At 39.1% G+C, this 17367-nt stretch overlaps 1 protein-coding gene across 1 annotated transcript in view; it reads right to left on the bottom strand.

The window, feature by feature from the left end:
- Positions 1–17367, bottom strand: part of sez6a (seizure related 6 homolog a) — a 122575-nt gene that overhangs the window by 4639 nt on the left and 100569 nt on the right. The window contains exons 9-15 of the mRNA XM_034312480.2: positions 17021–17187; positions 15680–15874; positions 15377–15515; positions 7093–7289; positions 5483–5677; positions 2221–2412; positions 602–796 (exon numbers count right to left, since the gene is read on the bottom strand). Coding sequence (XP_034168371.2) covers positions 602–796; positions 2221–2412; positions 5483–5677; positions 7093–7289; positions 15377–15515; positions 15680–15874; positions 17021–17187 — 1280 coding nt within the window. The remainder of the gene's footprint in view (positions 1–601; positions 797–2220; positions 2413–5482; positions 5678–7092; positions 7290–15376; positions 15516–15679; positions 15875–17020; positions 17188–17367) is intronic.

Here is a 17367-nt window from a genome sequence, read left to right as displayed (position 1 = left end):
TTACGACGTTAAAAAAACCCACCTCTTGCATAAAAGTGATTTAGGACACTGACAAGGCTTAAGGCACTTTAAAAGAATGGAGGCTATTAAGAAACGCTTTGTGATTGAGTGGCCTCATTTTCTCCAAACAGCATTTCAGCAGCACCACCGTCTAAATGGTGCTATTGCTTTTGTGACAGCTTTATACAGAAAACACTGGCGAGATCAGCTTTCGTTTAAACTAATGACTTCAATTTAAAAAAATAAAGAAATAAATCTGGGGTCGATGTAGATAGAGAAAAATAGCAGGCAAAGTTTTTTCACCTGATCCATATGAAAAAGTGCAGCTTAAGGCTTAAACCATTATAATGGGAGGGTGTTTTCTCAATAGACCAGATGATTAGACCAGAATTCGAATTCAAATTTTCAGCTGGAATATGCCTTATTTCTTTTTAAAATGAAGTTATATCACATTCATTGCATTTATTATGTTTTTGCACTAGAAATTTTATTTCCATACACTCTCTCCTTGCAAACATGCAGCTGCTAAACACCTCCATCTTTATTGATTTATGATGTGACTTATGATATGTGATTTATTTCTCAGCATCGCAGTTCCTACCCCGGCATGCAGGCGGCGCTCTGCTCCACTCAGACGGATGTCCCGGGAGGCAGCGGATGGTGGCTTCGCCGTGCAGCTCGTATCCCGGGCGGCACGTGAAGCTCAGCGTCTCTCCAGCCTGGAAGAAGGCTTTCTCTGAGCTCTGGATGGCAGTGGAAGGAGCTCCAGGGTTACCACAAGGTTCGTACCTTTCAGCTGGGGAACAACACAGTGTAAAAATGACCTGTTTAATAAGAACCACCTAAGAAGAATTCACAGAAATGACACTTTGCTTGATATATGCCATGAATCAGTCCACTAGGGGGCGATAGAGTCTAATATTACAGACTTCTGCAAACTATAAGGTGCATTTCTTCCAAGAAATTTTGACTCTAAGCTGTTTAGTTTACTGCTCTGCAAGTAATTACTAAATTAGCAATGAAACCTAGAAAGATATATTAATGAGAAAAATTATGAAATTCTGACTATTTTACATACTAATAATATCCGACAATCTTTTAGACAAATCTTTTATTTCAAATAAAATTCATTCTTCATCAGCTGTTGGAGGTGAAACCTGCTGATATTCTGTATATTTTTCTCAAAGCCTAAGCATGACTGTGCAATTTTCCAACCAGATAAACTCTTCCATTTCCAGTTCTATAATCAGACCAGCTAAATGCACTTGTAAAAAAAAAATGAATATCTACAGATTTTAGCTCGCAAAGCTGATGAAGGACTTTTGACTGTAATGTCCTGTAGTCTTAGCGTTCTCTCATCATACTTCACAAGAAACAACCTGGGATGCTTTTTCTAAAAGTTTGGTTTTGGAAATAAAGCAATAGCTAATACTTTTCTTTAGCTATACAGGGTCTTTATTAGTTTTACATGTGGAGGTGAGATGATATAATTATTACTGGTGTAGCTCTGGGATTTTAGCCCCGCCTGAACCCATCATGTGAGTAAATTTTACAGACTTTCCAAGTATGGAAAGATTACGGATTATGTCTTTCACCTTCTATAAAATGACCAGCAGAAATAATCCCGTGTAATATACTATACAATATATCCTTTCAGAAATGATCTGTTGGTAAATATTGCATTATATCCTGTGGGAAAAGAGGTTTTGTTTTTTTCTTTTTATCTCTCACTGAAACCAAACTCAACTGGAGAATGCAGAATTAGCACACTGTAAAAAAAATTGACTGTCAAGTTTACAATACTTTACCGGCGACAGAGTTACCAATAAAGTACTGTAAAAATTTTTTACACAGGTAATGCCTACGGACAAATTATGCTCATGTGACCTACTAATGATCACACGCAACAACAAGCGGTTAAAATAAATGTCAAAAGAATCAGTTTGTATTAATATGAGATGTATGAATTGTGTGATGACCATGTGATCTCTTACCGCGGTAGTACAACAAATATATTTCCCCATCCAAATAGTACTTTAGAGACAAATTTCCAGCCTTTAAGATCATTAAAAAAAATCTTTTAGCTATCAGGTGATTGAACGTATCTAGTGTATATATTGTACATGTACTGCATGAGAGTTATTGTTCATTACTTTCTATGGCAGACATTCTCGACCACGTAACTTTGATATACAACTAGAAATCAGACCACAGACTTACGGACACACTTGGGCATCTTCTCGCTCCACTTGGGCTCGGCCGTGTCGCGGCTGTAGCAGGTGAGCAGGCCTGGGCCTGAGAGTGTGTAGCCTTTATTACACATGTACTGCACAGTGGAGCCCACTGTGAAACGTGAACCGGTCATCAGCCTGCGTCCATGTTCTATAGATCCTGGGTCCTGACACATCATCACTACACACACACACACACACACACACACCCACATAAGCAGAAGTCATTCAATTAACCTCCCTAGATCAGAGAGGCTTTAAGTATTTTATGCATGAACGCTCTCAGTAAACTTTCCATGAACTCTGATGAACTCTTTGTAGCTTCAAAAAAGCTGTGAAAAGTGCAAAGATCACTGCTGACCATTCCAGAGCGGCCCACAGGACACAATATGCTGCACATTAAAAATGAACAGGGTGGAAATTGAGCCCTTCTGGGTGATGCATCAGCTTGACAAAGCAGATTTATAAAGTATAAAGGAGGCAAAACTTGGAAAAAAAGAGCAAGCCAGAACTTTTAGTGTCCTCTACAGGGAGAGGGCAGTCTAGAGGGAGATCTGCATTCCACAAGATGGCTTTTAAGTTAGATCCCATTCACACCTAGACTTAGTAAAACCACAATTACTTTAAAGAAATCATGACACAGGTAGAAATAAAAAGATATAATCATCCAATTCATTTTTAAAAATGTAATACACGTGGTAGTATTAGAATTCATTCTAAAGTCCCAGTGCATCATATAAACTATGGAATTTTCACTACTTGTTTTTTAATTTTTTAAAATTAATTTAAGGCTGTTTTTAGGTAAATATAAGATATAATGATAAATCTATAATAATAAAATGATATAATGATATATTTTAGACCAGAATTTTATAAATGTTTAGTTTAATTCTAGGTATAATTTGTATAATATAGTTTTATCCTTTTTACTCATTGTATTCCTACACAATGACAACCTATTTACATTTTATTATAAAAAAGTAAAAATTCATATGATATGCAGTTTTTAGAACCTATGTTTTTTAATAATTTATGAATGAACTTATTAAGTATAAGAAAACCACAAGGAAGCAATGTCTTATTAATGTCTTATATTCTTATTAATTTAAAGTTTTCGGATTTATAGATTATTTATTTATTTATTTATTTACCATCAGTAATCCAGCTCGTCCTCCTCAAATACAGGTAGCTCAAGTCCCAAATAGCTCTATATTCACTATATATGTTCACTACATAGGGTATAGAATAGTGGTGTTCCAGAATGTCTGAAATGCACTATATTCACAACTTCACTTGGGATTCAGTCACAGAACAAAATGTAGATGTTAGTGCATAAAAATAACTCATGAAAGTACAAATTTAGTTGAGGGTAACATATATCCCGCGTGAACGTGGCATGTTTTTACCACCCACCTCTACACCATTGAAAAATATTTAAAAAATATGATCACTGAAGATTTATCTAAGAAACATCTTCATATCAGGTTTGAACAGGAAATAAAATAGTGAGATGTTTAGGATATAAAAGTTATAGGTTTATAGGTATGCCTGTAGATGGCAGTTCTTCCCCTCAACTCTCCAAAACATCTGAGTCACTTGTCTGTACAGTCATGGCTTTGCTTTCATGTGTCTGGTGCTTTATAACTGCAGCGGTTTTGTTCACGTGCTTTAGTGAAGTGACTTGTGGCCAAGTATGGTGACCCATACTCGGAATTTGCGCTCTGCATTTAACCCATCCACGTGCACACACACAGTAGTGAACACACACGTCGTGAACACACACCCGGAGCAGTGGGCAGCCTTTTTTGCTGCGGCGCCCGGGGAGCAGTTTGGGGGTTCGGTGCCTTGCTCAAGGGTCTCACCTCAGTCGTGGTATTGAGGGTGGAAGAGAGCGCTGGTCATTCACTCCCCCCACCTACAATCCCTGCCGGACCCGAGACTCAAACCCACAACCTTCAGGTTCACCTTCAGGTTGCAAGTCCGACTCTCACATCCATTAGACCACGACTGCCTCCAGTTAATCACATCAAAAGACACACAGAGTGATTTAGGACATTGATTTTGATTAACTGTAATTTTGATGTGAATGGAACATAGATAAGTGCTGGGCTTTAGCGAACAGTTTCTCTTGTAAAAAGGTTTTTATGAGAGTAATTCAGTAGATCCACTTACACTGAAACTCGGCAGATGATGTGCTTCCACAGAGCCCGCGAGGATGGAATTTTATCACCATGTAATGATAACTCTGAATGCCTTTTGAAATGCTTGGAAACGGCATGTGTGAGATGAAGCGGTCTTTCTATTTATCAGCTAGGGTGTTGAGAGAAATACTGTACTGATGCTATGTGTTTCCACAAAGCCCTGAGAATGATGATTTAATCACCACTGTGTTAGCTTATCGTTAAGGTTCTGCATTATTGATAACTGAAAGGTTGTGAGCTCAAATTTTAGGATGTAGTGAGCCAAAGTCAGGCCATAAATTGTAGCAGTGTTATGATGAGTTTGCTAGCCAACAATCTTAAAATTATTGCAACATAAAAAAGCCCTGAGTGTGAGGAAACTAACTCAGATGAAAAATAGAAACGCCCACATAGTGGTTTGGCTTTCATCAATCAGATATTATGCAGAACAACATTATTTGCAAAGTTTGCCAGAGGCAGTGGATAGCTAAACACATGTATTACTGAACAAGAAGGTTACTCTTTGTTTACAAGCTCAGTTTATGCTTAATTTCAATTTCTTCTCTGATTAATAAGTAAGGAGTATACACAATGTAGGAAAATAATCAACAATGGGATGGTGTGATAAGGCCCTATACAAAGTGGAGTTACTCTTACCACTGCGAAGTTGATTATTTTCCAATAACAGCATGTCCCAAAGTGTTTTATTGCTCTTATACCATAGCAATTTGCCAACAAATACATGTTTACGCTTCCTGTCATGAGCTGCATTTGCATACTTGAACATGATTGGCTCCTATATTTTATATGATGCAATCTCTCTCCTCCTATGCTTTCCTTTGAAACCTCAAATGCACTATAGTTACAATCTGTTTAGCACTTTCACCAGTCTGCACATTGAAATGAATTCCCCTGAAATTATTTTAGTCATAAAAACTGTTTTTATAAAGTTTAATGTGACACTGGATTTGATGATGATAAACAAACAAAAAAAAAAAAAGGACTCGACTAAGTCCAGGTGTGCATATGTGTGCTTATTAATGTATTCCTGATGTTGTCATGACCACTAACCTTTCTCACAGTTGGGCACGTCTCCGCTCCACGTCAGATCCCACTGGCACATGAGGATCTCAGATCCGACCACCTGGAAACCTGGGTAGCACTGGTAGGTCACCACTGTTCCGTGGATCAGGTCCGGATGGGAAGTGCTCTTCCAGCCGTTTGTGATCTCTGGTAATTCTGAGCACGTGTCATTGCGGGCCACCTCTAAGGACAGAGAGAACAAAAGTGCATTATTAATGGATTGGGTTATAGGACCATCGGATCAATTTCAGCTAGATCGTTTAGTATAAGGCCGAATGGAAGTAGCAGTTTCACAATCGCCCATTGACCATGCGGAGCCGAGCACCACATGCTGCAGCCAAGTAGGCAGACTTGGAAAGGAAGAATTGCTGCTGAGGTGACACATCATGCATCATTTTGCATGTAAATGAGACTGCAGCCAGAGAGCAGTATGACATCCTTTCACAACGATTGTCCACAGTGCTACAAGCCAACGTACAGCGCTGCCAAGCAAGCTGGCAGCACTAATGCTTACTGTGACACCAGTGGCTTAGGGCTCAGATGGAACATTACCAAGATTCGTCTTTTTTTTTTTTTTTTTTTTTTTTATTAAATGTTGTACAGGCGTAGTATCTCTTCTCTGACCTTGAATTGATAACAGCCATTCAGCAAATGTTAATCTTCAGTAAATCCTCATTCACAACTCCATGCATTTTAAATTCCACTGAAATTCTAATGACCTCTTTTGCGTGACCAGTGGTTTTAAAAAATGTGGCTATTTGACAATCTGATGTTCCATTGATTTACTTGACTTTCTAGATGTTGTGCATTTGTGTGCGAGCTCACTGCCCCTTTCACACCATTATTTCACCTAGTGGTCAAAAATTGGAACTGCAGCAAGCACTAACAGTGGCCCATTGTGGCAAAAGCATGCTGCCCCATCCTTGCTCTATGAACATTTTCAGTGGAGGAGGAGGAGCAGCAGACAGGACAGATAATAACAGGGTTTTAGTTTAGAAAAACTTTGCAGCCACCAAGATCTTGTTTTACAGCATATAATTGGAATGAAATCTAATACATTTCTGCAAACAAAGGCAAAGCATAAGTGCTGATAGTGTGTCTATGATTTACAGAACCATTTCTATTTGTAAGATATATTGCAAAGATTGGGAGAGGGGATGAAGGGTTATGGAGTGAACAGTTTCCATATATCAGAAATGCATGTGTACTACAGTGACCTCATTTCACATGTAAAGGCTGAGAAAAAGAAGAAAAATGTGTCTTCCTTTTCCAGTACCAAAAATTTTTGTGGTGTTTGAGATGTAGTTGGGCTTGAAATTTAGCTGAAACCTGTAAAACCTGGTTAATGAAATTAGCTCTTTTGTGTATTCCTCAGTGTGAAACTCACCTGCTGTATCAAACACATTCAAACAAAGGTTTATCTAAAACTGCTCAAAATGAGCTGCTAGACTGTACGTTGGTTGACTGTATGTTGTCAACTCTCAACAGCCTATTACAGGGTTGTGATAGTCTCTTGACATTGTTAATATCGTCCCATCTAATCAAAACCTACAGTTATGACCCACAGAAAGCCAAAAAATCCAGGCAGTGCCACCTACCAAAGAAATGCACCACAAAGCCATTGTTGTAGCCGTAGATGTTGGTGGCCGGATCGGACTGGAACTGGATGGTCACGTCCGCCATGGAGGTGTAGAGTTTGAATCTGGGTAGAGTGCCACTGTATTGGCCCAGGATGTTGGCCGTGAGGTCATCGCCATCGTAAAACGTCAGTATGTCATTCTTACCAAGATGAAGGCTGGAAGAGAGCACATTATACACATTATAATTATATAATACCACAGCACCACCAAAAAACATGCTGGTAGATTTAGACAGGTGAAACATGCTGGTAGACAGGTGACTCTAAATTTTCCACTAGGTGTGAATGATTCATGTGTGTATGGTGCCTTGCCATCGCCTAGTATTTCAGATACATCACAACCCTGACCAGGATAAAGTTGCTTACTGAAGACAAATGAATGGATGCAGGCATACTTTCACGCCCTAAAATGCATTCACGTTTTCAGCTTTTGTCTTCTTGGCTTTGCTGTGTATCTGGTAAATACCCGCTCTGTCCCACAGAGACATCCAAAAGGCTTCATGTGGGATCTAAATCCAGAGTGATATTGACAGGAGCCAACTGGAAATAAACACTGAATAATTCAGGGATCTTCTAGCTCATGAATATGTAGAGGTCTGTGTATGTTTTTGTGTAATGGGAATAAAATGATCCATTTATGATAATGCCCGGTCTGAGGAGCTTACCAGAGTACAGCCATAGCTTCAAGAAAGTAAACTCCCGTGGCCATTAAACAGCCTACATAGATAGAACTCTGCATTGTAAGCTTTGTTTAAGCTCCTAGGCAAACTCGGGCTGAAGCCGACATGTCCACACCACTGGGCTTCAAGATCATTTGCATTTTGATGAACTGCTTCACAAGCTGAATTATTTACTTTAAAGAGAGGGGCTGCATTCGCACCGATAAACAGATGTGACAATCCAATATCGCAAAGAAAGAGCAACAGAGCTCCTGCATTTGGGACACTCGGAATAATTTTCATTCGAAGCTTTCCTCTCAGTTTTCAGACAAAAAAACAAAACAAAAAACCCACAAGCACTGAAAAAGCAAAAAGCACGCAGGGTGGAAAGATTCACGCCTGGCTGAGCAGTGAGCAGTGTCGGCTGGAAGAATCAATCATGTTTTCAATTCTTCAGTGGCCATTCTGTTTATTTGTAATATGAAAAACCGCTGGAGGTGTCCACACACCCAAGTCTGGAGTGCAATGGAGTTAACCTTTACAAGGTGTGTGTGGTGTGCACTGTATGTCTAATGAGTATGTGGTGGTTCAGGTGGTTCATAAGACAATCTGCCAACAATTTGTGTAACTGCACAGTTTTTTTTTCTTCTTTGCTGTAGTGTGTGAGTGTGTGAGTGTATGAGTGTGTGCGTGCATAATCCATGAATCAGGCTCATTATGCAGAAGAACCATCACTCACACCTACACATTCACATTATAGTCATGACTTGTGTAATTTCACAGGTCTTAAGTTGTGCCATGTCTCATATTTGATTGATGTGTTTGCAGTTGTACTGGATGGAAAACACACACACACACACACTTAAGCACACACTCCTGCCTAAACTAAATGGCAAAATAAGCAGTGAAATGCTCTTAGCTGAGGTTCTAGAACTTGGCTGTTTGCCAGACACATCATGGCTGTCTTCACAAGTTCCCAAGGATGGCCGCTGTTAATATTCACCACCACTGAACTGGAGAGCACTTTGGAGGCAGCCTCCACTCTCTCGATAGCGAGAGGAAAGCGCAGTCCTCTTGTACCTATCAATCTCCTGTCTCCCAAATCCCTGCCACCGCTCATGCAGAGCCCAGGCTGTGTTTACATGACTCAGTGCACATGGGTGTCCACAGGACCGACTCTTTAAATGATCATTAGGATTTCACGCAGCTTACTCGATTGCCTTGCTGGCAAATCATATTCCTAATCCTTCTCCCAGCATCGGGCAGGACGCTCACACTCACTGTTCCTCTTTGCTTTCCATGACATGTCCTTGAAGGAGGAAGTTGTTTTTAGGACACAATCATCTCGAGAAGTCCTTGAAACAAAAGCAGCACCATTTTCCACTACTAATAATAACAACAGCGAGTCCACTAATAGTAATTTAATCAGTAATAAAAAATTTAAATTAAAAGTTTTACGTTGTTTTTGTCATATAGATGTTTGTTTGTGATGATTATTTATTTATTTTGTCTAGATGTTTGTGACAGTTATTAGTTTTTTGTTGCATAAGATATTCGTTTGTGATGATTGTTTATTTATTGTATAAAAAATTTGTCTGATATTTTGTTTATTTTTCTATGTTTGCGATGACTATTTATTTATTTATTTGTTTGTTGTATAGATGTTTGTTTGCGATGACTATTTATTTATTTGTTTGTTTGTTGTATAGATGTTTGTGACGATTATTTGAAATATTTTAAACATCACGTTTTTCTGTGATGATCTGTTTGTTGTATAACGTTTGTATGTGATAATTATTTGTTTGTTATATAAGATTTTTGTGTGTGATGATTATTTGTTTATTTGTTGTATAAGATGTTTGTGTATATGTTTATTAACCTTACACAGGGACTTGTACGCTAAAACAAGAAAACATATCATTGTTGCCATGGTGAAGTTCTCTGTGAGGAGATGTTTATTTAACATTTTTGGAAGGAGTCTCCAGCTGAAGCTGAATTTTTTTTACCTTATTAACCTCAAGAGAGAGAAAAAAATAGGGTGGTGATGGATAGACTGTTTCTAGCTGTATTAACGTAAGTGATAATAGGAAGTAACTTGTTTTGTGGACAATTAACAACAGTACTGTAAATAAAAAATAAGCCATGTTGTTATTTAGTGAATCAAAAATTGAAATGGTTGGCAAATAGCTATGGTATAAGAGGAATAAAACACTTTGGGACGCACTTTTATTAAAAAAATAATCAACTTCATCATTGATTATTTTCCTATAATAGCAATCCCTGTCATATATTTCTTATCTGACTAGATAAAAACAGTTGGAAACGTTTGGACCCTACCGCACGTTTGATGAACATTTATTAAGAGTAAAATCTCAGACTCAGATTAAGCCGATAGTAAAAGGCTATCAGGCTATGTATGTGTATATGTATATGTATACATGTAAGTATTTGTGAGCGATCATTTCAATTAAACAACTTAAACAGGTCTAATTAAACGTGAGAATGCCCCCGGGACGTGTGAGAATAGGCAGCAGGCCCCGAAGTGGAGCTGCACGTTTGGGTCTGCCACCTGCACATCTGAGGACACATTTGGGTTTAACTAACTCTCCAAGCTCCTTCCAGAATACAAATGATACACGGAGGAAGCCAGAGGGAAGACGGTGCCAAAAAGAAAGAATGAGGCTGCAATGAGGCCCTGTGGTGAAGGCAACAGAAAAGAGTGTATGGGAACTGGGCCAAATGTGGTGACAACAGAAGTAAAATAACTCTCCTCAGAAGGCTGATGGGTATCAATGAACTTTTGCAGACACAATAAGATCATTGCAACTGATCTGAAAGTTCCAGGAGCTGAACTTTTTAACTGTGAGACAGACATACAAAAAAATCTTATGAAACTAATGTAAACTAGCAGTAGCACTAAACTTACTTGGCCCAAGTTAGTTATACAATGTCAGGAAGAAACAGAAAGTCAGAAGCATTGAACTGAATTCACCATGTGCATCTGTAGAGCTACAATATACATATCGTTCCAACAGTTCTTGTTTGAGAGGAGCTGAATGATCATTCATCACTGTCTAAACATAAGACTTGAGACTGAAATCAACACCCAGCCATCTCCCGAAAGGCCTGTTCTCCCCAGCTCTGCCCTGCTCAAACAAGCTTTTAAAGAGATTGAATGAGGTCGCGAACAATAAAAATGAGCTTTTTCTGCTGATATAACTCTCTTGCTTTTTAATTAGAACAGTTAAGCACTGGGTTTTGAAATGCCAAAGCGTTAGCGGCCAGGGAAGGGCTTTAAAAAGCGCTTAGCAATCACCAGGCTGACAAAAATCTGTTGCCCTCAGGGGCATAACTCCGAGCAGCATGTGGGCTTAGTGCCAACCATGAGCAGTGCCAAGGACTAAAGACAGGCTTAAAGGAGCTGAAGGAGCTCTTAGGTTTGTTAAGAAGAAGCTCGAAGCAGCAGGAAGAATCTCTGTGTCTCTGTCTCTTTACGCTTTATGGTTTTATCAGCTTCAGCTGCATCAAAGTACTTACTGTTACAGCGGATGTGTGCTCTTCTTAAATATAGTTAGCACTTGTTTCTTTTAAATCTAAAGTATGTTCAAATATTAATAGTGAAAAAAAATTCAAAATGAGATCAGTTCAAAGGTTTCCCCCTCCTCCCCTTACTGAATATGATATAACTAATCTCTAATAACTTATTCTCTAATAAATGCCTCTAACGTCTTTCAATATTCAACTCTCCATATCATACATTCTGGCACATTCTTCCTGACATCTCTGTTTCAGATCAGATCTTAAGACTGAGGTGGTTACGACTCCAAAATCAAAAATTTTTTTTCTTTTTTTTTTTTTTTCATTGAACATGCCTTTTTCTTTATATCATTGTATTGCTGCAAGACACACCCTCATTTCAGAATCTGGAACATAGAGCTACATTTTCGTCCTTTAAAACCTATGGGGAGGGGAGATGCCATGTAACTACAAATGGATGCTCTAACTACAACACACACCAAGTGTCTTTACACTCTTTGCACTTCTCTTTAGCCTCTCTGAGAATTTTTCTATGCTTTATTGGACGAAAAACATGCTCCTGTGAAAAGAGACATTTCCAAAGTGTCCACAAGCGGGCTCCGTTCTCATAATGAAGCCATTAAGCTGCGTTACTACTCCACAGCTCCATCATACAGCTTTTAGCTGTGCATTCAGAAATAATCCAGATAACTGGGCCTGCACTCACCCCACATCCATCTCTGAATTCCTACACCAGACTCTGTGTGGCCCACCTTCAAACTCAGCCAGGTGTGTATCCTGGCACCTGCGTGCTTGCTTTAACAGAGCTGTGTTGTAATTAGTGCAGGGCCAGCCCTCCTGTTTATGCTAAATCAATTAATCAGCCGTCATTATGCACACGGGTTGTGAGTAATTGCGAGCTGGCGAACACTGTCGAACGATAATGGCAGAGCACGAACGTTCTCATTAGAGGGGAGAAGCGGGCGGCCACCCCTGTAATGAAAACAACAACACACACACACACACATTCCCACCTCCTTAAGCTCCATCCCTTCACAAAATCTCACTCTATAGGGAAGCTACTTCTTGTTCTGGTTTTACAGAAACATTATGCACAACCAGAGACAGCTGGTATAAATAAGCTAGCAGGGCTAAGCCTCCATGTCTTTTAAAGATAAAAACATATCAATAATATGTTTCATGTTTCCCAGATTATTTGCTTTAAGCAAATGTCTCATGGAGGATTTTTTTGGATTTTTGTGTGAACAAATGCAACAGCACCTCTAACCAACCAAACCAAAAAACACACACATAATCATATGAAGGAACGGGGCTGGGGCTGAATTCTTTCTAGCCCAGACTATAGATTCATGCAGCCTATCAGAGACAGATATGTCAGGTGATTACACAGAGTGACACTCCCCTAAGACTTCATTCGGAGATCTCCATTTTAACTTTACACGTGTGCACATTGTGTACATTTAAGTTTTATTTGAGCCAGACACCATGTTCATTAGTTCATATAGGACATGTTCTTGGCCCAACATTCTTTCAACCAATCACTGCCATGTGATGTCATCAGTGTGCACCTCCTGCTCTAACCAATTCTCATCATTTAAGAAATTCCCTCAGGATCCACCTATATGCTTCAACACAAACAAAGCACAGTTGTTTTGATATTGACAAAGTGTTTAGTCTATCTACTTTTAGTTTCTACCCCCTTTCACAATCACTCAGTCACTGCTAATGACAAGAGTGCTGAGAAACCGTGTGTTTGTGAGAGAGAAAGAGATCCAGAATGCAGCGCTGTCGTTATTGTGTACACCTAATGAACACGGCCATTCATGAACATATTGCCCTTCCAGATGGATTCCTCTGACAGCTTTCAGTACAACACACTCACGCTGCCCTCCACGCCATATTGAAGTAATGAGTACAGAAAATGAATGCAAATGAGGACATCTTAAGCAGACAGTCCAGAGTGTTTCGAAGACTTGTGACCAATCTCACGCTTTGGGTCACTACAGATTCTCTGCATCAAGTAGCTTATAAGTATTTAAATTACTTTAGTAAGTAATGATCAAAATCCTTTTGTTCCTTCATCATTCCTTTCAACAAGTCACTTCCAAAATATTTTAGCTACTCTGGCCATGTAGCTTCTAGTTTCACTAGCTTTTATGTGTCTTTTGGAGCTTACCTAACAACATTTTAAAAGTACCATACCTAAAACCAGCCTAAAAAGAGGTTGAATGTGCATGCATATATATCCTTCCACCAAACTCAGGGATCTGTTGACGTGTCAGAATGGGAAGTTGAATTATTGATTGGAAAGTATAGTGATAGTATCACTGCACCTGTAAAATTCTGTTGTATTTGTAGGAAACATTAGCACTTAACTGGCTAGCTATTAAACTAGCTTATATTTGACGCTGGGATTTTAGTAGCCAAGTATAGATTTGCACTAACAGATTTTCAGCAAAATCTCAAAATACACCAAGCAAGGTTTCATTATCACCAAAATTAGCTCAGTTAACTAACTAGATATTTTAGTGCACAGGGTCTGCACACAGGTTCTGCACACAGGTCTACCACGTTGTTGTCCTCTATTAATCTGAATATTGGATAGCTTAAAGCTGTTGAGACTTTTTTTGTTGTTGTTGTTGATCACAAACTTGGCCCAAATACCAATCAACATAATTGTGATCATCTATCCACAGCCTGAGATTGGTATTCAGTACATGTCCAATGTAAACACATAAAACACGCTTTTGATGGTTTGTGATTTTCTCGTCTGCTCTTGGTCAATAGCCTCAAAAATAGAGCTCAGATGTTGGTCAACTTTCAGCAGCTTTAACGATCTTACACCGCGTGGTTGCCGCGCTCTGCATGTTAGCGTGGGTGGTTCCTTAAAGCTCCGTACGTCTCGTTCCAGCGTCTAATTGCTCCTTGTGCAATCACACACTGCTCTGGAGCAGAGAAAACCAATAGCGAGTTCAGGACAGCTGAACCGAAGGGCTGAACACGCTAAATATGTAAAGATAAGTGCAATAATATGGGTATTATCTCCTGTACAATATCTTCTGAAAGGTCAGAAGGTGTTAATTCATTTTCCATAACAGCAGCTCTGACAATAGTGCCAGGTTAGTTGTCAGGTTTATGCTTGTTCTTATATGTTATCGTTTCCGTAGTAACAGCTCATTCACAGGAACTTGTATGGCAGACGATCTACATAATCTATGGTAGCAGCTATAAAGTTGTCTTGTAGACATTCCACAACATTAAATCTAGCTCTAAGAGGATAAAAAGCCTGAAATGTTGTTCAATAATATATATATATATATATATATATATATATATATATATATATATATGTATATACATATATATAAAAACTGTAATAGTTGACATATTACTGTGAATTAAGATAAATAACAACACTTCTGGATGTGATTTTATTAGAAAATAATAAACTTCACGGTGGTAAGAGTTATTCCACTTTGTATCTGGCTGCATCACGTCAACCCGCTGTTGATTATTTTCCTATAACAGCATGCCCCGAAGTGTTTTATGTAGTTATAGTTTTATACTTGTATCTTTAGTTTTCCATCTTAAATAAACCAGTGAAGGCTTTAAAATATACATGTCCGCTCACACTGGTATCCATTTTGGTGTCGAGTGCGTTGCCATAGAAACAACTAATGCCCAAGTAGAAATGCTGAGTCACCGTCTTGTAATTAGTGTAATTCGGACATGATAATATCAGTGAACGCAGTAATATTGTTAATATATACACACGCACACACATAGTTTAATAAAAACTCATCTAATACAACAATTAGTGTGGAATTAATGAGACAGTAGCGCAAAAGTAGAAGAGTGTCCTCAATGCCTAGGTAAGTTCTTTCCCATTCTCACACACACACACACACACACACACACACAGAGAGCTCCAGACTATCCTGTGATGTGTGTTACAGCCTCTGTAAACCAAAGAAAAGCCACATGATAAGAGTGCAAAAATGAGATGGTGTGAAGTTCAGTGTATTTCTGAGCCACTGATGGACTCACACTTGGACATCCAGCAGGATCCTCTTGTCCTCCTCCACGTGGATGCCCCAGATGCAGTCCTGCCCTTTGTCATAGGCTTCAGGCCAGTTCGGCGAGAGCACCACTCCTGCTGAATCTGTGATCTCCCCGCTGCACACAGCTGCCACGCGCACACACACACACACACACATCAGTGGAAAGGATACTATATAACACATACACATTGTATTGGATTTTATATAAAGATGTCTGTTACTGAAAGGCTGAACACACACACACAAACACACACACACCGCTGACAGAGCTGTGTCAGTGTACACTCACCACGGCAGGCTGGCTCCGTCTCATTCCACTGTGGGTTTTCGGGGTCCACACACTCGATAGTGACGGAGCCCTGCTCTAGCGTGTAGCCTGGCTCACAGGAGAACTCCACCACAGTGCCCACTCCGAACGACATGTCACTGCTGGAGAAGTTGCCGTACTTCACGAACGGCTTGTAGCACGTGCCCTGGGCAAAAGCTGACAAACACACACTTCAACAGTGACTTCACACTCCAAACTCCATTCTTTAAAAAATTAAATGTAACATACTGACAAACTTTACTGATCTGTTTGCATGGAAATGACCCATACTGAAATTTCCTAAAAGTAGGTAATAAAAATATTTTAAGATTTTCTAAAAGTGGATACCAAATATGTTGGGGAAAAAAAAAACTGTTGATGCTAAAAATACTAACAGGTACTCCCTTTGTTTGTCACATATACAGTACAGCACAGTGAAATTCTTTTCTTCACATATCCCAGCTTGTTAGGAAGCTGGGGTCAGAGCACAGGGTCAGCTGTGATATGGCACAGAAGGTGATCAGATCAGAGGGGCCCAACTGTGGCAGTGCTGGGGCTTGAACCCCTGACCTTCTGATCAGTAACTTATCCCAGAGACTTGGCTTTTGTGCCACCACTGCCCTAAGTGGATGCTAAAAAATAAAGTTATTACGATAATGAAAAAATATTATTAAATGTACTAAAATTGGAAACTACTAATACAAAAAAGTATACTAAAAGTGGATATTATAAAATAAAAAAAGAATAAAAGTGGACGATAAAAATAACTAAAAAGGTACTAAAAGTAGAAAATTATTTTTTCCAACATTAATTTAATACTATGTTCTCAGACTATATATGTTCTCAGTGAAATGAAACAAAAAATGACATTAAAGCTGCTGAAAGTTCACACCATGAATGACAGGTTTTACATGCTATTTATAAATAAATGTAATAATTTGCTAAGTAGTGAACAAACCACTAGGATTAACCTCTTAAACTAGGCATTGCTTTTAAGGAGATAAGCTGAGAGCTGAGAGGGGTTGTGTAAGCAAAAATAGTTCAGTATTTTTGGATAAAAATACTGAGAAAAGAGGTAGGTAAGGAGGTAATGGTGATATAATTCAGGATAAAAGAGTTCACCTGAATTAAATTCAAGACAGACTGTGTGATTGAGTGGTTTCATTTTAAATGTGGCATTTTTGGGACAGTGTTTAAGGTTCTGCTCTACTAATAGTAAAATCCCAAGGTTTCCATGCCATGGCAAATGAATAACTATAACTAGCCAGACATAGTCATTCATCGTAATTGTCATCATAATAGATGGTAAAGAATGGTTAATACCTTCATATCGTATGGCAGCACCAGTGCAGGTACCCGTCTCGTCAGTGGTGAACTCGATAAACAGATGCCTCCCTGTGCTCACTACCCCCTCGTTGGGAAGATATTCCACCTCATAAGAGTCGTACACAGGAGGCGAGTCGATGTTGTTCCCATTCTTGATCAGCAGCCTGTGCAAAAAAAACAAAAGCAAAAAAAAACACAGATTGGTGTTAGGCATTGTCACAATTGTTAGTGACAATGAAAAGGAAAGATCAAAAGAGCATTGAAGCTTTTAAGTCGGGCTTTTTCATGTTTTTCGGTCTCATCTATGGAGGTAGTGTCTCACTGGGCTCCGCGGTGGAGCGGAT

The sequence above is a fragment of the Pangasianodon hypophthalmus genome, chromosome 17 (genome assembly GCF_027358585.1).
Source record: "Pangasianodon hypophthalmus isolate fPanHyp1 chromosome 17, fPanHyp1.pri, whole genome shotgun sequence".
NCBI classification, from domain to species: Eukaryota; Metazoa; Chordata; class Actinopteri; order Siluriformes; family Pangasiidae; genus Pangasianodon; species Pangasianodon hypophthalmus.
Note: the sequence above shows the minus strand (reverse complement) of the source record. Positions and strands in the feature narration are given on the sequence as shown.